Source organism: Rhineura floridana, chromosome 17 (genome assembly GCF_030035675.1).
Source record: "Rhineura floridana isolate rRhiFlo1 chromosome 17, rRhiFlo1.hap2, whole genome shotgun sequence".
Classification (NCBI taxonomy): Eukaryota; Metazoa; Chordata; class Lepidosauria; order Squamata; family Rhineuridae; genus Rhineura; species Rhineura floridana.
Genome location: NC_084496.1, coordinates 6,488,896 through 6,514,561, shown reverse-complemented (window position 1 = coordinate 6,514,561; position 25,666 = coordinate 6,488,896). Strand labels below are relative to the sequence as shown.

General features: G+C 46.6%; 1 protein-coding gene and 1 long non-coding RNA gene across 5 annotated transcripts in view; one reads left to right on the top strand and one right to left on the bottom strand.

The window, feature by feature from the left end:
• Positions 1–21,030, bottom strand: part of SEPTIN12 (septin 12) — an 84,745-nt gene extending 63,715 nt beyond the window's left edge. The window contains exons 1-3 of one of the 4 annotated variants that reach the window (XM_061599302.1): positions 20,912–21,030; positions 20,048–20,204; positions 1,514–1,600 (exon numbers count right to left, since the gene is read on the bottom strand). In XM_061599302.1, coding sequence (XP_061455286.1) covers positions 1,514–1,600; positions 20,048–20,204; positions 20,912–20,914 — 247 coding nt within the window. In that variant the 5' untranslated portion in view covers positions 20,915–21,030. Of the gene's footprint in view, positions 1–1,513; positions 1,601–20,047; positions 20,205–20,322; positions 20,426–20,911 lie in introns of those variants that run through there. The other 3 variants (XM_061599304.1, XM_061599303.1, XM_061599305.1) reach the window with 3 other exon arrangements.
• A 1,058-nt stretch (positions 21,031–22,088) lies between these two features.
• Positions 22,089–25,338, top strand: LOC133371826 (uncharacterized). Its single transcript, XR_009759395.1, has 2 exons — positions 22,089–22,204; positions 24,654–25,338. It is a non-coding gene; the product is annotated as an uncharacterized LOC133371826 (long non-coding RNA).
• Positions 25,339–25,666: the final 328 nt, after the last annotated feature.

The following is a 25,666-nucleotide window of genomic DNA, read 5'->3' as shown; positions in this document are numbered from 1 at the left end:
TGGTATCAGGTGCAAGAACCAAGGTTCCAAAATTGAAATATAGAAATATTCTGACTCAAAATGGAGTCAGACCTTTGGGCCATGCAGCCCAGTATGTATGTATGTATGTATGTATGTATGTATGTATGTATCTGTTTGTTTGTTTGTTGTATTTGTATACCGCCCCATAGCCGAAGCTGTCTGGGTGGTTTACAACAATTAAAAACATTAAAAACAAATATACAAATTTAAAAACACATTTTTTAAAAAGCAATTTAAAAACGCATGCTAAAATGCCTGGGAGAAGAGGAAAGTCTTGACCTGGCGCCAAAAAGATAACAGTGTTGGCACCAGGCACACCTCGTCAAAAAAATCATTCCATAATTTAGGGGCCACCACTGAGAAGGCCCTCTCCCTTGTTGCTATCCTACTGTCTTCACTGATTGGCAAAGACTCTCCAGGGTTTTAGGCAGGGGACATTCCCAGCCCTACCCGGAGGCGACATTGGGGATCGAACCCGGGACCTCCTGCGTGCAAAGCAGATGCTCTGCCACTGAGAGAGAGCGCGGGCAAGCGACAGGTAGGCTCTTCACCGGCTGCCTCCTGCAAACAGAAGGTTTTGTTTGCCAGCTCCCAAAGGGGAAACCAGAGTCGACTCTTGGATCTACTCCCGAGGCCTCTAATCTCCCGCATCTAATTGTTTGGTGCGTTTATCTCTCGGGTGATACGGTATCGGTGTCATCAGCTTCAAAATGCCTCCCCTCGGGGGCCACACAGTAACTGCTTTATGCGCCTCCAGCCGCTGCATGTAAAAGATCCTGCCGGTGGCATCCCCGAGTAATCAGATCTTGCTTCTCGGGCAGTTTCCCTTCTCTCCTTCCCTCTGCAGTTTGACCAGGGCATCCAGGGCAAGTGAAAGGGTGTGTGTGTGGAGATGCCAAGAATGCATGCGAGGATTGGCACAGTTAAGGTCTAACTCCAGGTCTTATTGAGCAATTTGTTATTAATTACTAATCAATTAATAATGATATTGAGTTGCCTGCAGCAGTCCGCTGCAGCCATCAAATACCTGGGGAAACGTTTACCCAGGCATCTGATGGCTGAAGCAGGCCTCTCCTAGCAACTCAAAGATCACAGGGGGAAGAATATTTTTAACTGGGTTTTTAGAATATTTCTATTGTTGTTAAGAATGTTTTAACTGTGTTTTGGAATCTTTTTAAAATTGTAATTGGATTTGAAATGTTTTAATTGTGATTTTAGAAGGCTTTCAAATGCTTTTCTTCCTTGTGAAATTGTTTGGCTTTTATGCTTGCCACCCCAGACAGGATATAAATTCAACAAATAATATAAAATATTATTATAATATTTATTTATGAATTGCTCCCCCTAGGGCATCCCAAAGAGATTTACAAGATAATAACGTATGCAAAAGACATATATATAAACAGTTCAAACAATCGCATGTATAAAAGCAAATTTTAAAAAAGTTATAAATATTTAAAAAAAAGAGTTTAAAATCAACAGCAGCACGTACATAAAATCAGTTTAGATCCAGGACAGATACCGACTGGGATAAATTTTTTTAGAAGGCTTGTAGAAAGGAGGACATCTTTAGCGGGCACTAAAAAGGCAACAGAGAAGGAATCTGTCTGATATGCAGTGGGAGGGAGTTCCAAAGGGTAGGTGCAGCCACACTAAATTATTATTATTATTATTATTATTATTATTATTATTATTATTATTATTATTATTATTATTATTACCCTGCCTTTTTCCAGAGCTGGAACTCAGGGCGGCTTACAAGTAAAAAATGAATACATATAATAAAAACATACAAAAACCTGCAATTAAAATTAAATTAAACTCTATACGACATTAAAACCTTTAAACATACACTTAAAATGGTTAAAAACAGTTTACAGATAGTGCAATTAAGGCAGTAAAACAATATTGGACACCTCTTAAACGCTATCCTTAAACATCTTCTATTCCAATGGCCTGTCGGAATAAAAAGGTCTGTACTTGCCGACGAAAGAACAGTAGGGAGGGGCCCAGTTCCAACCGTGTGCCAAACGGCTCTTCTGATAGGATGGTACGTGCAGGTGCCCTCGCCTGCAGAATGCAGTGAATGATTGGGCATGTTGGGAGAGGGGGAAGGCAATATTTTAGGCATCCTGGTCTCAAGCTGTATAGGGCTTTGTATGCCAATGCTAGCACCTTGGTCCTAGCCCAGTAGCTCACTGGTAGCCTCTCCTGATTTGGATGCTACAGAGAAAGACAGCTGAGTATCATCAGCGTACTGATGGCACCTCGCCCCAAATCTCTTAAAGATCGCTCCCAACAGCTTCAAGTACCGGTCAAATAGCATTGGGGGGGGGGAATAATTTTTGCAACAGAAATGGGGAACTTCAGGCCTGGGGGCCGGAGGTGGCTTCCAGTCCTCTTGATCTGGCCCCCGGGACTCTCCCCAGGCTACACCCACTCAAAGCCACACCCTTTCCCCCCAGGTGACACGTCCCAGTAGCCCTGCTTTGCACCTTCCTTGAGTGTTCTTTCCACACTGAAATGTGTCCTTCAACTCTGATCGCGCTTCTTGTCCGTCAGGAGGGAGGACAGAGGGGGCTGTGCAAGTGTGTGTAGAAAGTGGCCAACTGTACAAGGGTAACATTTACATTCCTTGCTCTGCACACTTTTGCCTCTGCCCGCGTCCAGCACACACGCACAGCCCCCAGAATGTTGCCCCAAAGGGAATGTGGCCCTTGGGCTGAAAATGGTGTCTCACCCTCGTTTTACATCAGTCCCAATCCTGGAAGCGTGGGGACTAGCTCTCATTATGATAAGGTGAAAGCACTCTGCACATGCTCAGAGAGCTAGTTTTATGATCCTGTGTGCTCCGGGGCTGAACCTACCCAGCACATGCAGTCAGAACAGCTTCTAGCAGCAGAGGTCTGGCCGCCATTTCATCCAACAGCATTAATATAGCTGATGGGTAAAGAAATATTACACAGCCCATTTCAGTGTAGTTTAGTGTCATTTAATTAAGGCTCAGGGTTTTGACCAGACATCACCTCCCCTACAGATAAGCCTGGATGAATTAAGCAAATGAGTAGTTCCATTGGCTGATTATTATTAAAACAAATATTGCACAGTGCATTTCAATGATGTTTAGTGTTTTCCAATTAACTCTAAGGCTCAAATTAAGTCTTGACCTTGCATCACCTTTCCCTGTAGATTGAATTATATGGGCTAGATGGTGTTGTATCATGCCTTTATGTTTTCCTCTCTGCGGTTAACAGCAGGGAGGTTTTTGGGGGGAACACAATCTTAAGTCAGGGAATTAGCACAGGGGGAAGGTTTAAATAGAGTGTCTCCCCACCACCACCACCAATGACACAGTTCTAAATTAGGGCTGGACAAAACTGAAACAAACACGCTTCTAAATGTAGTCTGAGAAAACCAATACGGCATAATGCAGCCGTCTCCAACTTGCTGTCCTGCAAATGTTTTGGACAGCCATGCTGGCTAGAGATGATTGGTGCTGTCATTCACAACATAGAGGGTGCCAAGTAGGGAGCAGTTGGTGCAATGGGTAATATTGGACATAAACCAGAGAGATTTGGGCTCAAAGTTCTACTCCACCATTGTCATATGGTGCAAATGTTATAAAATGATGCAGCAAGAAGCTGAAATGCAGAACAAACATTACTTTACCATGTGCAATTCTTACAACAATAGCTGAGCTCAAACTGGCTTCAGTTCTCCGCTAGTGTACCCAAGAACGGCTTCCCTCCACTCACCCACTCGTGGAACACTTTGGTTCAACAAGTCCTTACAGTCAGCATGTTTACAAGGAAGTCCGCCTGACCAACCCTGCAGGGTTGCTGTTGACAATCCCATGCACACTAACCCAGGCTCTTTTGACAATAAGGAAGCAAACAGGTTTGGTTTAGTGCTTATAGAGTGTTGGACCGGGACCTGGAAGACGAAAGTTCAGATCCCCTGCCGGCCATGGAGCTCACCACATGATCTTGAGCCAGTCGCCATCTCTCAGCTTAACCTACCTCACAGGGTTGTTGTGAGGATAAAAATGGAGAGAGGGAGAACGATATATGCCACCTGGAGTTCCTTGGAGGAAAAGTAGGATATAAATGTCATAATAGCAAAGTATCAGATTAGGGCTGGCTTTTGGGAACCAGGTTTGATACTTTCAACGTCTGGAAGGGTTTAGCTTGCACTCTTTTCTTAGGCACTTTTCAATGGCAACTCACCCTGACCCTCAGGGATGAAGAGGGCTACAGATTCAAAGCACAAGGGCTTCCCTGGTGCAGCGTTTGAAGTGCCAGCTGGCATCTGGTGATGCCAGCATCCTACAGGGAGGCCCACGGCTGTTCCAGCCATCATCAGTCAGCACGACCAACAGCTTCTGAAACATGATGCTCTCCGTTCGCCAGGCTGTTTGAAGTCTCCCTAGCGCAGGGTGGGGACGGGAAAACTGTTGCCTGCTCGAGGCAGGAGTGACAGGACTGCATCCCATAAAACAAACAGACTGGAAAAAATCCTGCTAAATTTCAGCAGAGACAGCAATATATTTCCCTTTAGGCTGTAGAGGGCCGTGGTGCCATCAACACTGGACTTTGGGACAGATGTTGGGGGGCCCACTCAGCGGAATGAGCAGGTGGATCCCCAAATGCAGGTTAACTAGATGTTGAAGTAAAACGCATCACCCTCTAAAGAAGATAATGGGAAGCTGCGGCCCTCTAGACGTTGTTGAACTAAAACTCCCATCACCCTTGACTGTTGGCCCTGCTGACTGGGGCTGATGGGAGTTGGAGTCCAGGACCAGGCAGGAGCAAAACTGTGCCTCGATTGCTGCTAAAATGGGTGCAAAAATAAAATGCAGCTTTAATCTTACAAAAAAATATGCACCTGTAACATTATTCTTCTTATTACATTCATATCCCACCTTTCCTCCAAGGAGCTCAAGACGGTGTACAAACATGCCTCTCTCTTTCCCAATTCTATCCTCACAACAACCCTGTGAGGTAGGTTAGGCTGAGACACAGTGACTGCCCCAAGGTCTCCCAGTAAGCTTCATGGCTGAGGGGGGATTTGAACCCAGGTCAGGTCTGACACTCTAACCACTACACCACACTGACAATTCCATTTCATAAGAATGAAATCTCTAAAATACTATGATTGTATTCTCAGCTGTCCAGAACGATGCCTTAACATCAAGCTGAATGGTTTAACATCAATTAATGGTTTAACGCTAGAGACTAAAATGTGTTTCAACCTCCAAGGGGTCTTCCTCAGCGGTCAATGAATTTGTAACACACAGCGTTGGCACTGGAAGTTAGTCACTTGGCTGATCTATCAAGGCCCCTTCTGAACGACACATTTAAAGCAGTATTATTCCACTTTAAACAGTCCTCGAGAGCCAGTGTGGTGTAGTGGTTAAGGTGTTGGACTACGACCTGGGAGACCAGGGTTCGAATTCCCACAGAGCCATGAAGCTCCCTGGGTGACCTTGGGCCAGTCACTGCCTCTCAGCCTCAGAGGAAGGCAATGGGAAACCCCCTCTGAATACCGCTTACCACGAAAACCCTATTCATACTTGAAGGCAATCCATTTCCATTTCATTTTTTAAACAGTCCTGGCTTTTCCTAGTGAATCTTGGGAACTGGAGTTTGTGAAAGGTGTTGAGGGTTGTTAGAAGACCCCTGTTCCCCTCACAGAACTACAATTCCCTGGAAAGAGGGACTGATTTTTAAATCACTCTGGGAATGATAGCTCTACAATCCTACAGCCACATGGCTTAAATCAGTGGTTCCCAACCTTTTTGATATGGTGACTCTCGAGCGATTCCCCAAGTGTGAAAATGTAAGGAGTCCAGACTTTCTGACGTTTGGTTACAAACATCAACACAGCATTAGAATACGCCAACAACCCAGGAGAGTCATGCAAGGCTTTCATCCCTTCAGTGATGCACAACAAGCCATCATGAGAAAGCCCATGGCCCACTTGCACAGGTTTCGCAACCCACTTGCGGGGTCGTGACCCACAGGTTGGGAACCACTGGTTGAAGTTATGCTGGAGGGATCAACGGGCGTGACAGGTTCCTGGGGGTCACAGAGGTCCACCCTGGCGCCTCTGCAGATGATTTCTTCTTCTCCCGCTCTTTGGCTTCTGTAACTGAAAGTGGATCTTCCAAGGTACTCAAAAACAAGATGAGATTACACCCAGAAGGATGGACACAAGAGGGGTTTCCTGTCGAAGTCAAGCAAGCATGAGAGCTTGTTGCAACAAGCCCAGGGCACTGTTTAAATTAGTGCTGGGCTTGGAATGTCTCCTGCCAACTCCCAGCTAGACACCAGCACCTGGTAAGGATACAGGAAGGCTAGTGGAATTTGGCCACTCTGCAAGAGTGTTTTGGCCTGCACTTACCCAAATGTTTCCTGCAACTTCCATCTGTACGCAAAAAAATAAACATGTAAATGCAATACAATTCTGTGCAGATCTGCTCAGAAATACGCCCTACCGAGTTGAATGAAACGTGCTCCCAGGCAACTAACCCCATGTAGAACTGCTGCCTTACCTTTGAAAAACAACAACAATGGCAACCACCCAGATAAATCTCAAATACACAACCCAAGTTTATGTTTGAATAGACAAAGAAAAAATGGAAGCAGCTTGGTTGTAGCCAACTCACGTCTGTTCAGAGTAGACCCATTGGAATTGGAATTAATGGACCTTAGCCATGTTCATTATCTTCAGTGGGTCTACTTCTGAGTAGAAGTAGCACTGAATACCACCCTCAGTGTCTGGTTGCTCAGAGAAGTCCAGTATCCTGTCCCCACAATTATTTATTCATTTATTTAATAAATTTATATCCCACCCTTCCTCCCAGGAGGCCAGGGTAGCAAACAAAAACACTAAAAGCCCTTTAAAACATCTTAAAAACAAAAGACTTTAAAAGATATTAAAACAAAACAACTTAAAAACATCTTTAAATAAGCAACCTTGAAAACATCTTAAAAAGCATTTCTAGCACAATGGACATCCAGATGCACAGCGCTCTCCCCATTTGCGATTCCCAGCAACTCGCACTGAGAGACACCCCACCTCCCACAATGCAGGCAGAGCATAGCCATTGTGGCTAGTTGCCGTTGATAGCCTTATGCTCTCTGAATTTGCCTCATCAGCCTGACAGCCAGCCCAATCCAGGAACAAGCAAGCACTGTTATTAAATTAGGGAAAGAGGATCTTCCCACCCCCAAGAGATCAGCTTGAACCATGCAAAGCAACAATGTGTCTCTAAACATGTACAAAGTATTTACTGTGTCACTGAGTAATCTCTCAGTTTCCAAAATTCAATCCTATACCCACTTTCCTGAGATTCAGGATGGGCTTGGTTCTCCAAGGCAAGGTGCACAGTACTCCAAGCAAGTCACATTATTTTGGCATCTGAAGCAGAAAATCCCACAAACCCTTCTGCTTCTCCTCCCTGGCAGGAAAAACAGAATCCTAATCAATTGAATAGCCAACAATGTGCTGCCTTTTCGTGACACTCAAAATCACCTGCCTGAGGCAGCCATCTCACTTTACCTCAGGTGTAGAGAACCTTCACCGCACCAGGAGTTGCCAAACTGCAACTCCCATCATCCCTGGCCATTAGCCATGCTTGCTGGGGCTGCTGGGAGTTGTAGTCCAGCAACATCTGGAGGGCCAAAGGTCCCCCCCCACATGCTTTACCTAATGGTAGGGCTGACCTGCTTGGAAAGAAGCCTGACTGGACTTTAGAGTAGACATGAACAGGGGTATGCCCAGATTGTTTTGCAGGAGGAATTCAAACACATACCAAATATTTAGGTTTATGTAACTAAAGTAGCTCTCTGTCACAAGAAACCCATTTACAAAACAAACACACAAGGACATATTTTTGTTTTTGTTGACTGACATAATTTTTTTTTTATATTATTAAGCGGAAAGGATGTAGCACACTGGTAGAGCATCTCCTTTGCATGCAGAAGGACCCAGGTTCAATCCCCAACGGTGTCTTCAGATGGGGCTGGAAGAGATTCTTGTGTGAAACCATGGAGAACCACGGCCAGTCAGTGCTAGATGGACCAATGGTTTAACTCTGTACAAGGCAGCTTCCTAGGTTCCTAAAAAAAAAAATGGACCTTTTGCAGCTAGGAAAGCGACAGGGAAGGGTGGGATGAACCAATAGTTAATGGAAAGAGGCAGAAGTACATCAGGAAGAATGCTCATTGCCATAGAATGACCTGCAAACAAGCTAGAACGAATGCTCAGTGAAGGCCTGGCATTGTCTAACCTCCACATTGGCTTTGTGCAAGCAGATGGTTGTCTGATGGAGCCCTAAGATTGCCCTGAAAGCCTTGCGCCATAAAAGGTTCGTGATGTGCTGAGTTTTCCCCTCCATTTTCTATCATTCGGTACAAAAACCACCACTCACTTTGCCTTCCACCTCATCACCTGCTTGGGCAAAGAGTTGCTCAGCTATGCAATCAAACTGAGTTGGAATAAACCTAGAACTCATCTAGCCTTCACCAACCTGGTGCCCTCCAGATGGTTTGGACTACATTTCCCGCCAGCTCCAGATCAGCATGAGGGCTGATCTAGATTCTTGTCAAAGCCTCTTTCCTAACCAAGCTCTCCTAGGGATTAAACTAGAACCTGGACTCAACCACCTCAATTATCTGCTTGAAGAAATGTATACAGTGCCTTTCAGTGTAAAGCTCCTCTCAAGGTAGCCGTACACACGTAATTTAGAACATAATTTGTTTTTGTAAATGCATAGATCTTAATTCCGCCCACAATCAACTACACCAATCACTCCCACTAACAGTGAATTCAGGCGGTGAGTGCCAATGACTACACAGCCTTTCCCAAGCTTGGGTCCCCAGATGTTGCTGCTTACCGGCCATTCTGGCTCGGGCTGATTGGAAGCTGTAGTCCAGCAACGTCCAAGGCTGAATCATAGCCGAAACAGGGCCGCTGAGAAGCAGAGGGAAATGTCAGCATGCTTGGGGGATTTTGCAGAAACATAAAATAAAACCAAAGGCAAGGGGAACAGCCCAATGAGGACTAAGCAAGCTATAGAAAGAGTCCCACATCCACCCCAGTGGAGGCTGCTCCATTAGGGCAAGTGCAGCACTGCCCCACCAGCCTCCGTCTGCTCTCAGCCAGCCCTCACTTCCTACCTCCTTACTTAAAACCAGCCTGGGGTGGCAATGCCCATCAGGCTCCTCCTACTCAGTTTCAGCGTTGCCCTCGTAGAACTCAGCAGGGCAGAGGGCGGGGGACCCTGCTAGGATGAGTTGGCTCCACCTCTCATTGGTTCTGGCTTCGCTTCCTGTTGGGCTCTCTGCCTTCCGCCCCACCGGCCCAATGGGCACCGGCCACTACTGCGTAACACCCACCCCACAAAAATGACATTTGCCACTGATCCACACCATACATTTCAAGCATTGTTGTACCAGTTTAACAGTCATGGAGAACCCCGGGAACTGTGGCTAGTTAAGGGTGCTAACCTCACAGAGCTACAATTCCCAGCACTCTTAACTACATTTCCCAGGATTCTGCAGGACAGGGCTGGATTAAGCTGAGGAGGGTCTCTAGGCTGATTGGTGTTTGGGCCCCCCTTATCCTCTTAGGCAATATTTTTCTCAAACCCCTTACAATGAACCCTGCCTATACATACAGTATGCACGCCACAAACCATGAAGATTAAAAACAGCAATCAATACTAAATATCGGCGCAGCGCACAGGCACAGTATACTTGTGGCAAATAAAATGTTTAATGGACCATTTTTATTTGGCTGGTGTACATTATGTCTTTTAAGCCATCCTTTTTGAACGTTATGAATGCGATTGCAAAGTGCAAACATTTTCTTTTTGTACATAATGAAAAATCTATATTATAAGTTTTTTTAGCTTATGCACGGGCCCCCAAGAGCTCCGGGCCCCTAGGCTTCAGCCTACTAAGCCTAATGGATAATCCGGCCCTGCTGCAGGAGTGTTAAAAGTGTGTTGTTTTGACCTCCTCGGGCCGCTTTTGCCTCTACCTGCTTGGCCTGAGCGTTCATCACAAACTGTAACATTTAATACCTCCCTCAGGGCTGGCAGAGGAATTCATTTCTGCCCTTTGCCCTGCGCTGCCCTCAGAGGTCTCCCCCTCGGCGACTCTGATGCTGACCCCTGAACCAGGCAAAGGGGGTGGCGCAAACCACTTTGTCACTGTCAGCGTGGAATCAAAAGGCAGCCTCCGAGAAGGCCAAGGGGGTCCTCACTGCAGCTGGGCAGACCCCTCGTGCCAGACGATCGTTTAGGGTGCCGGCCGATTGAGGTGCCTCATGGCATTGGATGCTAACCAAATCAAGCTTTTGAATATCCTGCCACTGGCTTTGCTTTGAACCTACTCCGCTTCAGGACAGGCCGCTGCAGAACTGAATGACTGCGGCTAAGAGCCGATCAAGAAAAGCTTTGTGGACTGGCAGACTGCAGCAAGGCAGGCAGCTAGCCTAGATGTGGGATTCAGAGCATCCCAGGACAAAAGAGTGTCCTTGTTTTATCCGAGACACATTACAGCAGGGGAAAAGACCCTCAGGCCCGAGGGCCGAATGCGGCCCTCCAGGCCTCATTATATGGCCCTCAGGGTTCTTCATAGGCCACACCTCCTCCATGGACACACCTGCTACTTGCCCTGCCCAGGGAAAGGCCACAACTCAGTGGCAGAGCATCTGTTTTGCATGCAGACGGTCCCAGGTTCAATCCCCGGCATCTCTAGGTAGAGTTGGGAGAGACTCCTGCCTGACACCCTGGAGAGCCGCTGCCGGTCAGTGCTGGCAATACTGACCTAGATGGACCAGTGGCCTGGCTCAGTGTAAAGCAACTTCGTATGTTGCAAAACGCACACACACACATACACCGATGGGCTTTTTGCGGTTGGGAAAGTGCATGACGAACCAACGACTAACCGAAAATGTCGGAGATGAAAAAGATCCCCACATCTGCAGTGCAGGATAGGAACAAACCGCTGCCTGACTTTTCACCAGCGACTTTTCTCCCTCCTGCCCCTCCTCCTCTAGGCTATCCTTCCTGACCATCTGCAGGTACAGAATTTGGGTGGAGAGATGGAACAGCTAGTCTACTTCGACACCTCCTTCCAAGACCACTGATACTGATTCTACACCACAACCAGTCCAGAACTGGGACCTAATTTTATTTACTTTTTTTTGGACTCCTTCTGGCCTGACCCGGTGAACGCAACCCAATCGCTGGAATGTGCTTCACGCGCAGCAGAGAGGACTGATGGACGAAAGGTTAATGCCAGTAATTATAGGTGTGGGTGCATTCCTTTGCAAGCAATAACAGTATCTCACACACACACTCACACCCATTTGCCTTTGGTGAGCAAGGATTTCTAGATGAGCTTGCTTCCCCAATCCATCACCTCTTCCTCCCCTCCCCCACATGGCTACTGTTAGTGGAGCATCGTTGGGGGCAGTGCCCCAACAATCTGTCCTCTGCCTGCTTGCCTTTAAAAAAATATAATAATTTATTGGTATTTCAACAAATACACACTTTCCTCAATAAACAAAAGATGAACAGAACTTCTGCATTATGAAAAACATACATTTCCATTCAACCACCTAATTTAATCTAATCGACTTGACTCCCAAATGGAGCAGCACCTCCTTGCGTTCTGGCCACCTGCTTGCCTTCTTACTTGCAAGAAGCCCAAAATCAGCCTCCTCTTCCGTAGAATGCAGCAGGGAGGAAGATGGGCTCTGCCTGTCACTGGCTCCGGGTCCACTTGTTGCTGGTCTCCCAGTCTCCTGCCCCACCAGCTCCATTGGGCACCAGCCACCATTGGATACTGTGACCCAGAGCAGCCAGAAGGAAGGACAGTCTGGTTCAACGTCTCAGCAGGATCGCTCACTTAACGTGCTCATTGAAATGCATGACAAAGTGTGCCCCAATCCCAGAACTTTAATTGGTGACTATTAGGGATGGGGTTTGCTATCTGATTCTGTTCCCAGAGTTCTCTGGGAAGAGGGACTGACTGTCAAACCACTTGGGGAATTGCCGCTCTGTGAGGAAAATAGGAGTCTCCTAACAACTCTGAGCACCCTTCAGAAACTACATTTCCCAGGATTCTTTGGGGGAAGCCATAACTCTTTAAAGTAGAATAGTGGAATAAATATCTGGTGTGAATGTGACCCTAGCAGCCACCAACAGCCTTATCCTCCATGAATTTCTCTAATCTGCTGGCCAACCCAACCCAAGCCAGCAATAAGCAAGTACCGCTGCTGTGATTAAGTTGGGGAAAGGGGACTCCTCCCCCCCCCGTGCCAAGTGATCAGCTTCAAACCTGCAAAACAATACTGTGCACCTCTGAACATGTACAAAGTCGATTTACGGTCATGGCTAGCAGTCCTTGATAGCTTTATCAGTGTGCCTTGAGTCTGTTTCCCCTGTTCTTGATATCTGGAGCCCTGCGTGGAAACTCCCATCCAACACTTCCCCCCACAGCGGTGCTCACAGCGGGGACATGCCCCCACTCCCCAACCCACGGATCCCCTCTCAGAGAGGGCTTGCTGTTCTGTGCCTTGCTGTGCAGGGATCGTGCCTTGTAATCTAAGCACCACGGAGGCCCTGCTCTCTTCTCCAAAACTTTCCTTAATTACAATCTGTGAAATGCTGAAGTGGAGAGACTGAGACAGAAACAGCTGATAATTGGAAACAGCTTTTTTATTTATTTTCTTCCTTCTCTCTCTCCCCTCCCCCGACCTTCCTGTCCTAACAGAGACAAGCTGGCTATTGTAGCCTCTCCATTCCCCCCAACCCTCCACTGTCTCTAAACTACCCCCCCCGACTCTTCAGAATAAATCGGCATCTTAATGCTATGGCACGGCTGCGTCAATTACCTAAATTTCAACCCTGTGTGTGCAAACAGCTGCTCTCACCAGAAGTGCTCATTGCAAACAACCCAGCCCATCAGGTCGGTTGGAATCCTCCACTTTCTCCAGTGGCAGCTAGTGGCTCCTGGTCAGTGGGACAGCAAAATCCGCTCCGGGTTTTCGTCTGCACCGTGAAGCACCTTGGACAGCTCCTTGAAAGTCTAGACAAAACCCCAGAGCAGATTCCCTGCCCCACTGACAGGCAGCCATCAGATGACACTGGCTTTCTCCCCAGGACACTATGGGAAGATTTGGCACCAAATTCTACATTTGGATCTCGGAGTTCATCCAGTCCAGATGAGGTGTGGGCTACTGCAAGGCTCCTTTCCATACCCCGTGTTGTTTAACATCTGTATCGGGGTGGAGAACCTCGAACCTAGGAGCATGGCCCTCCAGGGCCCCCACCTGGCCCTCAGAACTCTCTCTGGGCCACACCCCTCACTGCCCCTTCTTCACGCAGACCAAGGCTGCGAACACACCATGCATTTAAAGCACATGACTTCACCCCAAGAATCCTGGGAACTATCATTGGTTAAGGGTGCTGGGAATGGTAGCTCTGTGAGGGGTTCCCAGGATGCTTTAGGAGAAGCCATGTCCTTTAAATATGCTTCAAATGTGTGGTATGCACACAACACAAAACTCCATCTAGTCACACATATCCTGTTTCCCCAGAGTAGTCAACCAGATCCTTCCAGAGAACCCCTCAAACAGAGCATAAAGGTAGCAGATCTCCCATTTCATGTATTTATTTATTTCATTATTACTTTTATCCCCCACTTTTCCTCCAAGGGGCTCAAGGTGGCATACATGGCTCTCCTCCCTCTCCACTTTATCCTCACAACAGCCCTGCGAGGTAGGTTAGGCTAGGAGACTGTGACTGGCTCAAGGTCGCCCAGTGAACTTCACGGCTGAGCAGGGATGCGTACCCTGGTCTTCCAGGTCCTAGTCCAACAGTCTAACCACACTGGTGCTCCCAGAGCGATACTGCCTTGGCATTTGGAGGTTCTATTTAACTATCACAGCTAGTGGCCACGGGAACAGCAGAGAATGGCTTACACAGAGTCTAGCTGTCGGTCTAGCTAGCTCAGGATTGTCTGAACTGACTTGTAAGGTTTTATATCTCAGAGCAATCAAGGACTTCCTGCTTGCAAAGCCTGTGTTCCGCCCCTGCGGCACGTCGCTCTTAGAGCGATGGCCAACCCTCCATGCAGCCCTCAGGCTAAAGAGCATTAGCCACACGGGCTCTGCAGCAAAGCTGAGCTCCCAAGATGGTGAAGCTGGTCGCTGGGATCTCAAAAATAGGATGCACCTCTCCTGTCTCCTTATATCAACCAACCCTCGACTCCAAGGGGCTCTTTTTCACCTGATCGTTGATGGGGAGAGGTGTTCAGTTCTCCACCCCAACCCCGGACAATATTGGGGGGCTTTAGACCTCTTTGTCCTGCCTCTTCTGGGGTCCCTGGTAATAATAACAGCAGTTTATTCGGTCAATGACCAGCATTTTTTAGCACATATAAAAGTACAAGCATACAAAAATAGACTTTGCCCGAACCAGATACAGGATAATAATACAATTATAACAGGGATTAACATGATTGGACCAAGCTCTTCCTGCGAGCCACGGCCGCAACACAGAATCTCGCAACCATATCCGAGATGAATGGATCTCGGTCTTCAAGTAAGACATATATCTTATTTTCTTCAAGGATTCTAGATCTTTTACAAAGGCAGGGATAAATAAACAAGGTACGGAGATCTGAGTAAAGGGAGCAATGTAGTATAACATGCTCCACGACTTCCACCGCTCCAGAATCACAGATACAGAGCCTATCTATGAAGGGCACTTTCTTGTACCTGGTCCCTGGTAAAAGAGCGCCAACATCTAGGGCAGCCTTTCCCAATCTTTGGGTCTCTGCATGTTGGACTTCAACTCCCATCAGCCCCAGCCAGCATGATCAGTGGTCTAGAATGATGGCAGTTGTAGTCCAGCAACATCTGGAGACCCAACGGTTGGGAAAGGCTGATGTAGGATATGCCTGGATGTAGACTATGAGCACCTCAGGCTAAAAACATTGTGGTAAAGGGCCGTAGCTCAGTGGCAGAAGGCCCCAGGTTCAACTCCTGGCAACGCCAGATTCCTTGCCTAAAAACCTGGAGAGGCACTGCCAGTCAGTGTAAACAATACCAGGCTAGATGGACCATTGGTCTAACTCGATGCAAGGCAGCTTCCTATCGGGGAAGGGCCACAGCTCAGCAACGGGGCATCAGTCCAGCATGCAGAAGGTCCCAGGTTCAACTCCCCAGCACCTCCACGTAGGGTTAGGAGAGAATCCTGTCTGAAATCCTGCAGAGCCACTGCCAGTCAGTGTAGACAATACTGAGCCAGATGGACCTATGGTCTGACTCGGGATCAGGCAGCTTCCTATGTTCCTCTCCCTGACATACTAGATTTCCAGACGCGTGGAACTTGCACGGCTAGGAGCCAATTCAGGTATTCACATAACACGCTGCACTCAACCACTTCTGTCTACAAATGAGAGCATCACAGGGTTCGGTCCCCCTCAGACTGACAGCACCCACGCACTGTGCCGACTGGGTCTGATGGGAGTTGTAGTGCAAAACGTCTGGCAGGCACCAGGCGGAGGGAGGCCGATGTGGAGACGACAGCGAGATCATCAGACCATCGGTCCGACTCAGGACAAGGGGACCTCCTATGTCCCTAGGACACAATTTGTGGGAAAGGTCTCCAGCACAAACCCTCTTGAAACGATCGGGACTGCTGAAGGAAAAACATCCCTGCAGATGGTGCCCCAGATTCATTAGTTGGGAGGGTCTTCCGACTCAGTTTGGGGAAGGGCCATAGGCTAGCAGGAGAGCATCCACTTTGCCTGCAGAAGTTTCCAAGTTCAATCCCTGCAATCTCCAGGAAGGACTGGGAGAGAGGCTCCTGCCTGACACCCTGGAAAGCGCCTGCCAGGCAGTGTAGGCAATACTGAGCTAGATGGGCCAGTGGTCTGACTCAGTGTATGGCCACTCCCTACGTCGGGTGCCAGAATCTCTGACGGGGCGGGCAGGGCAGAGGGCCGCTTGGGTTGTGCAGAGGTTGTTTCCATCCGGACTGAACGGGGTGAGGCTATTCTATTACAAGGAAAGGGAAGGTGGGATTATATTGCAGGCTTTTTCACATCAAGGCCACCACCTCAAATTCCATCTTTAAAGTACACATCCAAAGAACACTTGGCATATCCAAGGCTCTTATGCAAACACATTAAAAGTACAAACAGGAATCATATATTTCACACACTCCTCTGCCAAATTTTCTTCGGGGGCGCATGAACGCACGCACACATGCATGCATGCACACACACAATATTTCAACAGAACGGTGGAAGGTTTAAGCCTGACTTTGTTAACTTAGTCACACCAAGAGCCAAGGAGTTCTATAGAGATCCAGCCCTAGGAATCAATATCAACATCATTCGTTCAGGGGAAAGGCCGTAACTCAATGGTGGGGCATGCGCTTTGCATGCGGAAGATCCCAGGTTTGGGGTTGAATCCACCTAGGTCATACTCAGAGTAGACCCATTTAAATGAACCCAAGAACATGCAAAGAGCCTGCTGGAGAAGGCCAATGGCCCAGCTCGTCCAACATCTCACAGCGGCCAACCAGATACCTATAGGAAGCCCACAAGCAGGACCTGAGCGCAACTCTCCCCATTTGCAATTCCCAGCAAGTGGTATTCATGGGCATACCGCCTCCCACAGTGCAGGTAAAACACAGCCATCATGGCTAGTAGCCACTGGTAGCCTTGATAGTTAGTAGTCACAGGTGACTAACAAGTTAAGTCATGTCCATTAATTTCAGAGGGTCTCCATACTTAGTTGAGGGGTTGGGAATCTCAGGCCCAAGGTCCAAATCTGGCCCTCTGGGCTTCTCCATATGGCCCTTGGGACTCTCCCTAGGCCATAGCCTATCCCCAAGCCACATCCCTCACTGGGCCTGCTCCAACTCTTCTTTGAGAGCTTAACTGCTTGTCTGGATGGCTGATGAGTCTGCGTAGACTCATCTTGATATTTGCGTGGCTGGAACGTAGCCTACTAGCCAAAGGTCAGAGCTGCATCCATTGCTCTGCCTACCTTTGCCCCTGGCCCTGTCCACCCATAGCATGAGGTCCCCTGGAAGGTTGCCCACGTGTCCCTTGAGATGAGAAAGGTCAACCACAGAAGGGGCTGCAACAGAACACATGCTTCGCACACAGAAGGTCAGGGATGCTTTAATCTGGATTCCTGCACTGAGCAAGGGGTTGGACTCAATGGCCTCACAGGCCCCTTCCAACTCCATGATTCTGTGACAAGTGCATTATAAGATATAATAACCATAAAATATCCAAATGGCAACACAATACAATATCACAATTAAATAGATGTCGAGTGCCAGGGGCCTGCTGCAGGGAACCCATAGCGAAGGGTGATGGGCAGAGCGCGTGCGTGTTAATCTGAGCCCTGCTAGGCCTAAAAAGCCATCAGATTCAGCAAACAGTAGAGCAGCCATGATAAATCAAAACAGAAGGCAAGGACGGAAAAGGCGTCCACTGCCACTTCGGCTGTTTGGAACCTTGTGCCTCCTCTCAGTGACGGCCGCGGGAAATTGTGGAAAACAGCAGAACAAATCAGCAAAAGAAGAAACGAAGAAGGGTGCCTTGGCAAGCGTGGAATCATAAGATTTTTCAAAATGGGATGTGCTTAAATGTGCCGAAGTGACTGGGCCTTTAATAAACGCATGCTGGAAAGCAGGGGTCCCACTTATACTTTCTACCAGATAGATTTTGGATACCCATAGTGAGGGACGTAGATTTCCATTATGACCCCTTTAAGTTGCAGGCAGCGCTGTTTCCATTTCACTGCATTGCAGCTTCCAACAGAAGAATATGTTTATTTGTATCACAGCTTTAATTATGTAATTAATTAGGTTATTCCACACCATTCATTTCAGCGCAAAGGAAACACAGTCCAGATGGAGAGGGATGCAAGTCATCAATTACGGATCATTTGCAGACTGAAAACAATGACAGTAAATACTGATCATATCAACTGGACTGATTTCTGTTCCAGATATGGGACGAATGAGCAACTATTGGTAATCTTCTCTTCTGTTTCTCTTACATCTCTACCTGCAGTCTACATCGGGGTGGACAACCTCAGGCTCACAAGACAAACGTTCGCTCCAGAAGCACCCCCAGACTGCCTACCTGCTCCTTCAGGGGGAATACAACCCTATCCAGGGCAGGCAACTAGCCAATTTTACATTGATTGTCCGGCCTACTTTTAGGTTTAGCCCCGCCCCACCACTGGCATGCGGCCCTCGGAAGGCTGTCCAGAAGGCAATACGGCCCCCCAGCTGAAAAAGGTTCCTCATCCCTGGTCTATATTTTACAATAGGGTCACCTACACAAGCAACAAATTTGACATAAAAGGTGGAAAATTTCAGCCTCCCAATCTAAAAAATGGAAATGGACTGCCTTCAAGTTGATTCCAACTTATGGCGACCCTATGAATCAGGTTTTCATGCTAAGCGGTATTCAGAGGGGGTTTACCATTGCCTCCCTCTGAGGCTAAGAGGCAGTGACTGGCCCAAGGTCACTCAGTGAGCTTCGTGGCTATGTGGGGATTCGAACCCTGGTCTCCCAGGTCATAGTCCAGCACCTTAGCCACTACACCACACTAGTTCTGAGAATCTGCCTCTCTCAGGTTGCTGTCTGCTCAACTCATCTTCATGTGCTTCCTCCCAGCTGGCTGGTTAATGATGAACTTTATTCCAAAATAATTCTACATAGGAGTTAGGATATGCTGTGGAATTTATGTCACAGATGAGCTGGAGAACATTAGGAGGCCAAAATGTCTGCTAGGAGAGGAGATAAACTCTGACTGAGTCCATGCTACTATAATGCTAGTCTGACACAGTTCATTTTCTGCATTGCTTTACATTGCTAAGTTTTGATTCAAAGTTCAGAAGATCATTATCTTCCATACGAAGATAATTATATGCTTTGAATGAAGCACTGTACATCAGTAAACCAACTGATTCATTTCAGCTGCACGGCTGAGTCTGTGACATTTATCACTGGTTCTGTTTCACTGGGTCGCTAATGAGTAAACAACATCTTGCATGCAGAAAATCCTAGGTCAGTGCGCTGGCGATTCTGCTAGTCAGTGCGTAGACGGTATTGAGTAGATAGACCACTGGTCTGACACCCATCTAGGGCACCTTTGTATCTTCTCAACTAGGGCAGCGTTTAAAACATTTAAACTCTGTATCTAGGCAATTCTCCAAATTCTGCACCAAGAAAGCTGAAACTTGCATCCTATACAAATCTCGTCTGGGGAGAATGTATATTGATCTGCATCATTTAGACTGGTTTGCTAGTACTGGGCAGGGGGGAGGGCAGGGTGTAAGGAGGTCGGCAGGCCTCGGAAGCTCCACTCCTCCTCCTCCATTGGAAGTCTTATTTGGTCACTTCTGAGATCCGTCCACACGCTTTCAAGGATATCTTGGCACCCATGAGGGCTAGAATCTTTAAAAACAGAGGTGCACAGGAAGCTGTGTTTCATGCCCAGTAGTGAATTCTGCACTGCTGCAGAATCATGGCAGGCACACACACAGCCCTGGATGTGTGCGACTATGCAGTCAACCTTCAGCCTCTCTTTCTAATAAATAAATTCAACACCAAACTCTACAGATTTGCCTCTGTACTTCTCCTCTGAAAAGGCAACTGGAGACCATTGGACATAGCACAGAGACCACTCTAGAAGTTTTCAGGATTTCACAGCTCCCAGGTTACAGAGTTTGGGAATCAGCCACCTTCAATTTAACATTTGGTGCACATCCCTCTTGCCAAAAACTTTTCAGGAAAGCAAGGCGCTCCTACCTTTTGTAGCTGCAAGCCCTGGCGCTATATGCATTGGAAACTCTCCCTAAGTTATGGGTAGTGACTAGGGAGACAGTGTAAACATCTTTGGGGGGGGTCTACAATACCATTTTCCTGACCGCCTGAGCCCCTCCCCTAGGCACCTCGGGCCCTACCTTCAAAGTCAGAAAGAATCCCATCCAGATGTTCCTTGACAGACAGCTGGGACATCTTGCCTTTAGGTGGTTTGGTCCTGGGGTTAAGGAGGTTGGCAGGCTCAGTCCTCCTGTGCAGCCAGATTGCTTCCTCCTCCTCCTTCTCCTCTCTGGAAATCTGCAGGAAAAAGAGAGAATCAGAAGCTTGGGAGAGAGTGTGAGAACAAAAGGGGAAGGGTTTTTTTAAAAAAAAAAAATCTCCCCCAGTTTTTAGGCATTGTGGCACCCACACTCACCTCCAGCCTCTGAGCTTCTGCTGAGAAAGAGAGTAGCAGAGGAGAGAGATTGCCTTCCCTTCTCTCTCTCTCCACTCCCCACCCCAGAAAGCCCCCTCCCCAACCCCCAGCTAAACCCTTCCGGGGATCACATTGGCTGAGCAGGCTTGCCTGTCCCTTCCTTGTGGGGGAAAGAGGAGCCAAGGGGAGGAGACGAACAAGAGAAGAGAAGGGGGGGGTGAGATCTGAGCTTAAACTCAAAGCTGCTTTTAGCAAGCACGCAAGAAGACAGAGCAAGAAGGAGGTGGGCCCACCCAATTTAGAGAAGCAGCAACAGACAGCTGTGGTCAGGACAGAGCCAGCCCTGTTGCATCCCTTTTACAGGGGTCACCAGCCTCAGTGAGCCAGGCCACCAGCTGCAATTGCATGTGTCTCATCAGTTTCCATCAAAGGTTGCCAGTTTTGGTTTTACTGACCCCTATTTAGCCAAGAGAATCCCATCCAGATTCAGAATCAGAGAAAATCCCTGCTTAGCTGGGTCCCGAGCTGCTCTTAAAGACAGAGAACCAAGGGGAAAAGGTGGTGACCCTAATTCCACAGGTGCACTCACCATGATGGGGTGGTCTGGGTCACAAGCCCAGTTCCCTTGAGGTCTGGCAGATGAAGGTGTGTCATGGAGAAAAGTATTGTCTCTTAGGTGAGAGAAAAGTTATCAAGTGGGCCAAGGCCTGATCACTTAGGGCTGCCCTCAAAGGATGATTGAGCACACATGTGCCAACCAGGTCCTGGGTCCTATTGATTCCTTTCTGGATGTGCACCCTGAAACACGATGCACATGCAGGAAAAAATAGGGCTGCGAAGTCTAAAATCAGTTAGAATGAATAAAACTTTTCATCGGATTTCCAAGAAATCAGAAATGCCAAGAAATTGGAAATCAGACAGACCATCTGATATCTTGCCGTGGGATAAAAATGTACAGGATATATAGTGTAGACAAAACATACATATTATAAAAGAGATGCGGAAAGATGAGCACCTAAATGTTTGCTAATTGTTGGAATGCAAAATTCCAAGACAAAGTTCAACCTTGGAGAGGCACCCAGTTTCCTTTTACACATGAGTAGGTGAGATGTTTCCTTTAAGACACTGGGGTGTGTTCAATGTCAGGCACACTCAGAGTAAACCCATTGAAAGTAATGGACATAACTTAGGTCCATTAATTTCAGTGGGTCGACTCTGAGCAGAGTTTAGTTTGATGCGGTGCAATGCTTATGATGACGTAGGTGTGCATCATCTAAAATGGGGATTTTTTAAAATCAAACATCATTCCACAGAATTACACAGATAATGAGCACATTGATTGGATACCCTGTACATTGTTTTTGTGCTGTGAAGTAACCAATCAATTCATTGATAGATAGTCTAAAATTTATATTGATAGATATAATCTATAATCTAATTGATAGATTGTCTACAATTAGCCGCCCTGGGCTCCTACTGAGCAGAAGGGCAGGATATAAATAAATAAACAAACAAAAATAATATGATCCGTTGATTAAATTTTTTTGAGTCAGGCTGCTACCCTCATAAAGACCCACACATGCAAAGCCTCTGTCTAGCTGTGTCTGGTGCAACTAGTTTTGGGGTTCCCCTAGCAGGATTCGTGATGGCCAGAACTGTGCAATGCTGGAAGGGAAGGGTTAATCCTTTCCTCCTGATTAAAATGCCTCTCCCAGCTGCTAATTACTCCAGGTGGTGCTTTTAACAGCAGCTCAGTCTGCGCTATCAACACATGGCAATGCTTACCTCTTGGCTGTGAAAAGCTTTGCTTCCTAATGGCTGCAGATCTAGCTGTTTGATCAGTTGGCAACCCTGGCTGGATTTTTGGCAGAGGGAACAGCAGGTACACCTGGGAAAAAAACAAACGGGGAGGGGGCTTTTGCAACATGCAAGAAATGTGTAGAATGCAATGGTTAATGCCACTCTATCCAGACTGGATCTTTGTCCATGACCTACGATGTGGACTTGAGCCACCTCCCTGCATTGCATCCATGCAGAAAGGGCCCCCAAGGTTAAAAGAGTCAGGAGGGAGGCGTTTTGGAAAGCTTTTGTGTGGAGAAGGGATTTTTTTTTTAGAAACACACCTTTCCATCCCACATCTGCTACTAGCCCCCTCACTGATCTGGAAGGGTGCCAGTTGTTTCAAGGGAACCGAGAAGTCAAAAGAGAACTGCAGATCAGAAGCATGAGTTAACTTCCGCTTTCATTTTTTTAAAAATCAACCAACCATTGGATATTTTGTGCCTGACTTGCGCCCCAACAGTCCCAGTTTCCCAGAGATATTAGTGACTGAGATATTCTGCTCCGGCTTCATGTTTGTCACTTGCTTAAACATTGTGTTGGGCCACCTCCAGACTGTCACTATTTTGTGGGAGAGAATTGAGCGCATGCCGGCACTTTAGCTTCATGTGGTTAAAGTGGGGATTAGAACCCTGGTCTCCCAGGTTGTAGTCCAACACTCTAACCAGTACACCACACTGGCTCTCTAAGATTAGTTAGGCAAACATTAAAAAGGAAAGGGCCTGCTCAGTGGTGGCACCACAGTTATGGAGCTCCCTTCCACTTGACTTGGCCCCTTCACTAAAGGCACCTAAGCTAATGCGAATAAATGATAGGAACATAAGGAAGCTGCCTTATACTGAATTAGACCAATGGTTCATCTAGCTCAGTATTCTTTGCACTGATTGGTAGTGACTCTCCAGGATTTTCAGGCAGAAGTCTCTCCAAGCTCTACCTGGAGTCACCAAGGATTGAACCTGGGGCCTTCTGGATGCAAAGCAGATGATCTTCCACTGAGCTACAGCCCTTCCCAGTCTTCTTTCCTGCCATCCTAGTTTTCTATGTGCAAGGATTTTTTTTTGTATTGAGGAGTGTTCAGTCCTGGGCGGCACAGTTTCCATCTGCCTTCTGAAACATTACAGCCCAGGGTCTTATTGATGCCATCAGTGAAGGATTTAAAAAATGTTACCCAGGAACATTTTTGGTGGTGGTAGTTGTTTTTAATATACAATTGGTGAAAATATAGCAATTCCTTCACTAGATGACTGAATAATATGAGTTTGGGAAATCACTCATAAGATGAAACTAGCCACTATATCCAAAGTGTGAAAGAAGGCAGATAATGCGGATGTTGGATCATTTATTTATTGAAAAGTGGCGTTGCTTTGCAATTTATTTATTGCATTTATTTCTTACACTTATATCCTGTCCTTCCTCTCAGTAGGTGCCCAGGGTGGCATGTACTGGCATAACCAAGTTTCAGAAACTGTTCAGCCACAGGTGCTGTTGGAAACACTTCAAAGAATAATAGCCACCAAGCTAAATTCAAGGTGCTGGTTTTGGTGTACAAAGCCCTATACAGCTTGAGATCAGGATACCTGAAAGACCGTCTTATCCCTTATATACCCAGTCAATCACTGCGCTCTGCAGGTGAGGGCCTCCTGCAGATACCATCTGATCAGGAGGTTCATTCTGCACAAAATAGGAAATGGACCTTTAGTGTGGCAGCACCTACCCTGTGGAATTCCCTCCCCTTAAATATTAGACAGGCACCATCTCTGCTATCTTTTCGGCACCTACTGAAGACCTTCCTCTTTCAACAAGCCTTTTAAGTAGAGACCTTATCCCAGTCTGCGTCTGTGCTGGAATTGCTCTTTAAGAGGTTTTTAAAGTGTTTTTAAAAAGATGTTTTGTTTTAACATGTTTTTAAAAGATGTTTTGTTTTAATATATTTTAAAGTTTTTTGTGTTTTTGTTTGCTGCCCAGGGCTCCCACTGGGAGGAAGGGCAGGATATAAATTTAGTAAATAAATAAATAAAAATAATAACTACAGTCTACACTTCAATTTATATTTATTTGTTTCCTTCATTTGGCAGGTTGATTTTACTCTTTGCTGATTTATTATGCGAATGTAATTAATATGAAGTAATTAACAATAAAACACTTTTAAAGAGGTGGCTAACTAATTAGCATGAACAGGGTCAATGAAGTCAGAATGTTGGGTTGAGTTAATGGTGGATTGAATGGGTTGATTGGGTTATACATAGATGAATGAATGTGGGAATATGGTTTATTTTCATTTTCCCCCCTGAGATTTTTCAAACAGCTAAACAATAAAAGTCAACAATAAAAATGTAACTGGAAACTGGTGTGATCCTGCTGACGTGGCATCACAGCGCACACACCCCTCTCCTGTCTGTACCAAAGGGTGGTCCAGGCTCACTCAAGCTGTATATTTTATTTAATTACACCTCTGGCAGTAAAGGTGACTTGCGTGCATTCCCTCTTAACAGTGGTTCCTGCAGAGACACTTCTGTGAAACTTTAAGGGCTTGTAATCTAAACAGGAGGCAGTTTGACCCAGAGATCAAACCTCAACATTCCTTCTTTAACTTAAGGACCACGTTGCAGCCATGGATGATGGATGGGACAGAGCCAACTCCTTCACTGCCCTCCGCAGATCTCAGATGGACCTCAGATGCCCATAATGTACATGGCACCTTCATAGATCCCTAAGAACAACAACTGCCCAGGTGTCAGGGGGAATCAAGGGGTCATCAGAAAGGACCATTTGAAGCTTTGAGCCTTGCCCAGAATGACCTTTCTTGGCTAGTAACAGTTCTTCAAGGTCTTTTCAAGCTTTGAAGCCTGACATCAGCCTTCCCCAACCTAGTGCCTTCCAGCTGTTTTGGACTACAACTCCCATCAGCCCCAGCTAACCAGGACAGTACACAAACATAGAGCATGGTGGCAATGGATGCATGAGGCTTTGAGCATCTTACAGCCAAATGGCCTGGATCCTAATTTTGGCATCAGATTTTGGGGTATTGCTTCTTTTATAGGTTCAGCACTATGGATGAGAGGATCTGTCAGTTTCAGTTCTCTCAGATTCTCATTTTTCCAATCAAACTTGGTTCTCTCCATCTCTAGCAATTTTCAATTAAAAAAATAATAAAATTCACCAGCATTTTAGTGAGAATTTCTCCTCATAAACACCTTTTTGTATGCAGTTTTGACTCATGTACACATGTGCAAGCAATATTCCCTGCTTATAATACCTTTTTTATATGTTGTTTTTATTCATTTTTAACTCAGGTTTTCCCCTAGTATATGCATTTTTGTAAACATTGCTTGGCTGAAGGGCTGCATTGCAAAATTTGGATGTGTGAAAGTTGATGGATGGTTGGGTTAGGGTTCCCATATTGTTTTGGGAAGGGCAAATCTGATAGATTCACTTTTCAATGCAAACTGAATTGAATTCTCCCCCCCGGGCTGTGTCATGTTTTTGTTAATATTTGTTCTTAAGC